Source organism: Fulmarus glacialis, unplaced genomic scaffold (genome assembly GCF_000690835.1).
Source record: "Fulmarus glacialis isolate BGI_N327 unplaced genomic scaffold, ASM69083v1 scaffold48624, whole genome shotgun sequence".
Classification (NCBI taxonomy): Eukaryota; Metazoa; Chordata; class Aves; order Procellariiformes; family Procellariidae; genus Fulmarus; species Fulmarus glacialis.
In genome coordinates this window covers 18,300-22,760 of record NW_009207090.1, presented here as the reverse complement: position 1 = coordinate 22,760, position 4,461 = coordinate 18,300, and the positions used below count along the sequence as shown (strand labels likewise).

Sequence of the window (4,461 nt, the reverse complement as noted above, 5' to 3'; positions counted from 1 at the left end):
CGCCAAAGGGACTGAGAAGAACACATTAGTGATATTAGCGAACCAGGACAGTTGCTTCCTTTTTTTTGATTCATCGTGCTTTGTCGCATTATATTAGTTGACAGATTTGGAACAGCATGGCTACAAATGGTGAAAAGCACACAGAGGGATGGCATGACATCAGTGTCATTATTCTCCCACAGTTTCTCAATCTTTCCTCAGTTTATTTACATGAGCTCCAAAGAGCACTAGGAGAGAATCAATAATTAGGAAAATTTGCAGGGGAATGAAGTCCAATTGGATTAAGGAGAGCAACTAATAGCTGAAAACACTTATGCCCATATAGGTTTTACATTTGATCAAATATTTATCCATCAGATAGAACATTTTTACAAACTAGTAATATCTGTCAACATAGAAGACAACAGTGTATGCATCTGAACTTCAGTAGGACCAGCCATGTAAGTAAAACCTGCTTCACAGAATGAAAACTAGCAAAAATTCCCCTTTCAGACAAAATTGAAGTTACAGGCATTTTACCTGCAGAGTAGAAGGAGGCAGAGATAGTAGAAACAGTGAAACAGATCCTTTGTAAAGTACAAGATTACTAATAAACTATTGATTATGCACCTAAAACGCAATGCAATTTCTCTGAAGCAAAGCAACTGGTGATCAGGTGCTCCACCTCATGCGAGGCTCCAGGGCTGAGACAGGGTGAACGCTGCCACTGCATTTTCTGTGCATGGAGCAGTAAGATTTAACATTGTTAAAGCAATTAAAGGTGCCGAAAGGAAAAGTAGATTTTGTCCACTTTTGTTCAACATACTATAAAAAGCAGAACTTAAAAATCTGGATTCCCTTTTCTCCTGCCCAAAGGGTGTTTATTTCCTGACATTTCTAATATCAAAAATTCCATATCTTAATTTACCCAGTTCTGCTGAAAGACTTAATTTTAAAATAAGTCTTCTTGCACATACTACGGAGAAGCAAAGATAGGATGTCCAATGCAAAAACAATTAAAGAAACATTCTCCAGAGCATAACTTTGTTAGACAGAATTGCAAAAGAATGAAGCAAGGAAGAAATTAAGTCAATTTCTTGATAACATTCTCCTTGCTCCCAAAGAGTTTGTAGTGACTTTGTATCTTGACAATTCAGATAGATATGAAAACATGTTCACTATCACAAAACAGCCAACTCTTCCCTGAGGGGTGGAAGAGCAGGAGGAATTAGCTCCATGAAGATAAGGCATATCATTATTAAACAAGATGAGCAGAAAATTGAATGGAGCCATGAAGAAGCACCCTGTGGACTCCAAATACAGAAAATGCAGATGAAAGAAGATTGGCAAAGCCCCAGAGGAAATCAGCAGCCTTCTGGAATACATTTCGAATATACTTCAGTCCTTTCCAATTAGATTCCAAAAAAAAGGCCATTTTTTCCCTTACCATTTTAGAGTCTAGATTCTCAGCATCCTGAGGATGGTAGACAGTCATTAGGGCTTCTGTACTGACAGTTTTGCTGTTATCTCTCTGACCCATCTTTGACGGTCCCACATCAAAATCCTTTGGACTGTCAGAGGCAGAACTAGCTGCAACCTTGAAAAAAAATTTAACAGTGGTAGTTATAAATGCCAAACAATTCTTCAAGAAGCAGCTCTGATACCAGAAATCATTTTGCTTCTAGACCATCATTGTTTATGATATTAAGTTACAGGTACCAGATACAGACTTCCAAAATAAATGAAAAACAGCAATCCTTGCTCTGCACAACTGGGCTTTCAGGAGGCTGCACTTGAAAAAACATGCATCTCTAAAGCCAAAAACTTAATTATGAAAGGGCAAATATTCATAATGAGAACTGTAATAGATAGGGAGGCCTGACCATCCATCACTACCAAAGTCAAAAGAAAAACATTAAATTAAATGGAGCCAAATACTGAACTATACAGAAATGCTGAAAGCATTTAAAAACCAGCATTAGAACCTGGATTGTTTTTCAAAATCTGATGGAAAACAAAGTAAAAGAACCCAAAACAGAATGCATTCACAGCAGCACCATTGTTTAACACATTCTCATTCATATGGGCACAGAGTTATTTATTTTTCCACACCTTGAAACCAGAGGTACATGACTTAGCATGGTATGTCAATATAATGCTGATATAACCCAAAATAAGGTAATCTAAAAGGGAGTGCCGTTGAGCAGCAGATCTTACCACTCAGGTCTCCCAGGGCTGTGCTGTACCCTTATCAGCTGAGCATTTCTGCTGATATCAAACTATCTTGCTTTTATTACTCACATTTTTGCCTTTTAACCCTGAAGAAACAAAATCTCAAGGTAGAGATTTTGCTGATACACTGATTATTTTCTACCAAAAAGCATTTATTTGTAAGTTTCTCCACTCTTACAACTGTCACTTTAGAGGCTACTCCAGCTGAATATATTTAATTTTTTTTCAGGGGAAAATCTTCAGGATAGAGATACAGCAACTATAATAAGTAATGCTTGTTTTGTCACCACTTTCTTATTTCTCATGCATGAAACTACACATACAGATTTCTCCACATCTAGAAACAACCTTACAATCATTCCGTCAACTTCCTGAGTCAAATAGTCAGCTGGCAAAAACCAACACAGCTACACATAATTTTACATCAGACTGGTGGACTTTTGTTTTAATGTGAACGGTAAAGGCAAGAGATGGGAACATGATTTTCTTTAAAGAGAAAAAAAAAAAGATTTAGGCAACTTGAAATCTAGAGGCACAGCAGACATTGTTACCCATCTTGAGTCTAGATTCAGGCTTAAATATAGATGTATTGCATTACACAGCAAAACACTGACAACAATACGTAAACTTTTAGTAAGACTACACAACCTTATTCCTAGGAACAGGTACTAAGAAATTAGAATTGGCAGAGCAGTTACCTCTGTACTTATGATGTGTTGTGGACTTGAAGTTGAATTGCATTTCATTCTGAGCTTTGCCACAAGCTGTTCGAAATCTCTAACCTCCGTGAAACGAAAAGCTGTTTTTCCTTTGGTACTAATGCTGACTCCTCTGTTGGCTGGATCTGCCTTATCCACCCCTGTGACCTATGGAAGCAACGATACATAAATTAGGCAAGAAATTTTACCAGCTTGCTTCTAAAAGAGAAAACCTCTTAAAAATACATGTGTACATGAAACAGCAGTATGAAACACCACACAACCAGAATTAATAACGCAAGTAACAAACTCACTACTTTTAAAGCCCAGTGGTCTGGAGCTATTTTAGCACAAGGTAGTAAGTATTATGCAATAAACTTTTGACACAGTACCAAAAATCTTCGAAAAGGTTTTCCCAGCTGTGAGTGCTAAGCTTATTCGAAAATCTTGCCTCCTTCTACCTGCTGAAGCTGTTACTTTTTTTCCTTACCATCTGAAAGCAGACAAAACATGGCTTTTGCAAGTAATCTAATGAAACAAGTTTCACAAGAATGCATTTCCGCTGAGAATACAAAGACAGCTGTCATAACACATGACAGCTGGAGCTGATTTTAATTGTCGTGATGGAACAGTTACAGATTACAGCAGTTAATACACTTTAATAATGCAAGTACAAGTGAGACAACCATGAACAGCTAAACTGACTGCCATTGCTGATGCTTTTACATTGTTATAGGTAAAGAATGAAAGACCACTGAAATAAAGTAACTCTGCAGTACTGTAGAACAAATAGTGAGGGCCTGACAATCCACAAGAATAAATTTAGAATCAGCTCTTTAACATAGCCTCTTCTTGTTTTTCACAGGTTATGGAAGTCTCTATTGTTTGCAGGACTATTTACAGACAATCAAATAAATTGCTTTATCTGGGCAGGGAACACAACGTGTATTGCTGAAATTAGCTCAGCTCACCCCCCTTATGTCAGGCAGTATGTACAGAGAGAGTATGTAGAGCAACTACAGAACCTGGCTAATTTTTAGGCTATTGTAAAATATGTCTGGTGCTGATGAAAAGCTTTTAACGCTAGAAGACTGAAATGTGGCAATGTCCCAGATCACAGGAAGTCAAGAGAGGAATGGAGAAGGTTTTTTTTTTTCCCAGAAGTTATTCCACAGTCTAGCTATAGTATTCTACAGAAATATGAATGCTGTGACCTTTACAATATGGTCCTTATTCAGTCTGTTGAGACTATCAGCTGTAATGGCATTGATACTTGTTCACTGATTGTGAACAATCCACTGTTCAATGGATTCCCCTATAGACTTTTGAACAGACAGCACTGCTCAACCGCTGCAAAAAGAATTGTACTACTGAGCTAAGAAAGAAAAACGGCAGAGCAATTACTAATCTTCGAGATACTCTACCCTCTTCAATTCTTTACTTTTTATCCTGAGAATCCCTCATTAACTCAACTTCAAGAATTAAGAATAAGCTTTTTAATTTAAAAAAAAGAAGTATTAAAAGATTTGGATTCTGTACCTAGCTATAGAAA

General features: G+C 37.2%; 1 protein-coding gene across 1 annotated transcript in view; it reads right to left on the bottom strand.

Annotated features, from left to right (window-relative positions):
- Positions 1-1,363: 1,363 nt before the first annotated feature.
- LOC104075445 (TBC1 domain family member 8B-like) overlaps positions 1,364-4,461 on the bottom strand; it is a gene marked incomplete at its 3' end in the record, with an annotated part of 13,322 nt that continues 10,224 nt past the window's right edge. Inside the window, exons 7-8 of the mRNA XM_009575957.1 lie at positions 2,910-3,077; positions 1,364-1,576 (exon numbers count right to left, since the gene is read on the bottom strand). Of these exons, the coding sequence (XP_009574252.1) occupies positions 1,364-1,576; positions 2,910-3,077 (381 nt within the window). The remainder of the gene's footprint in view (positions 1,577-2,909; positions 3,078-4,461) is intronic.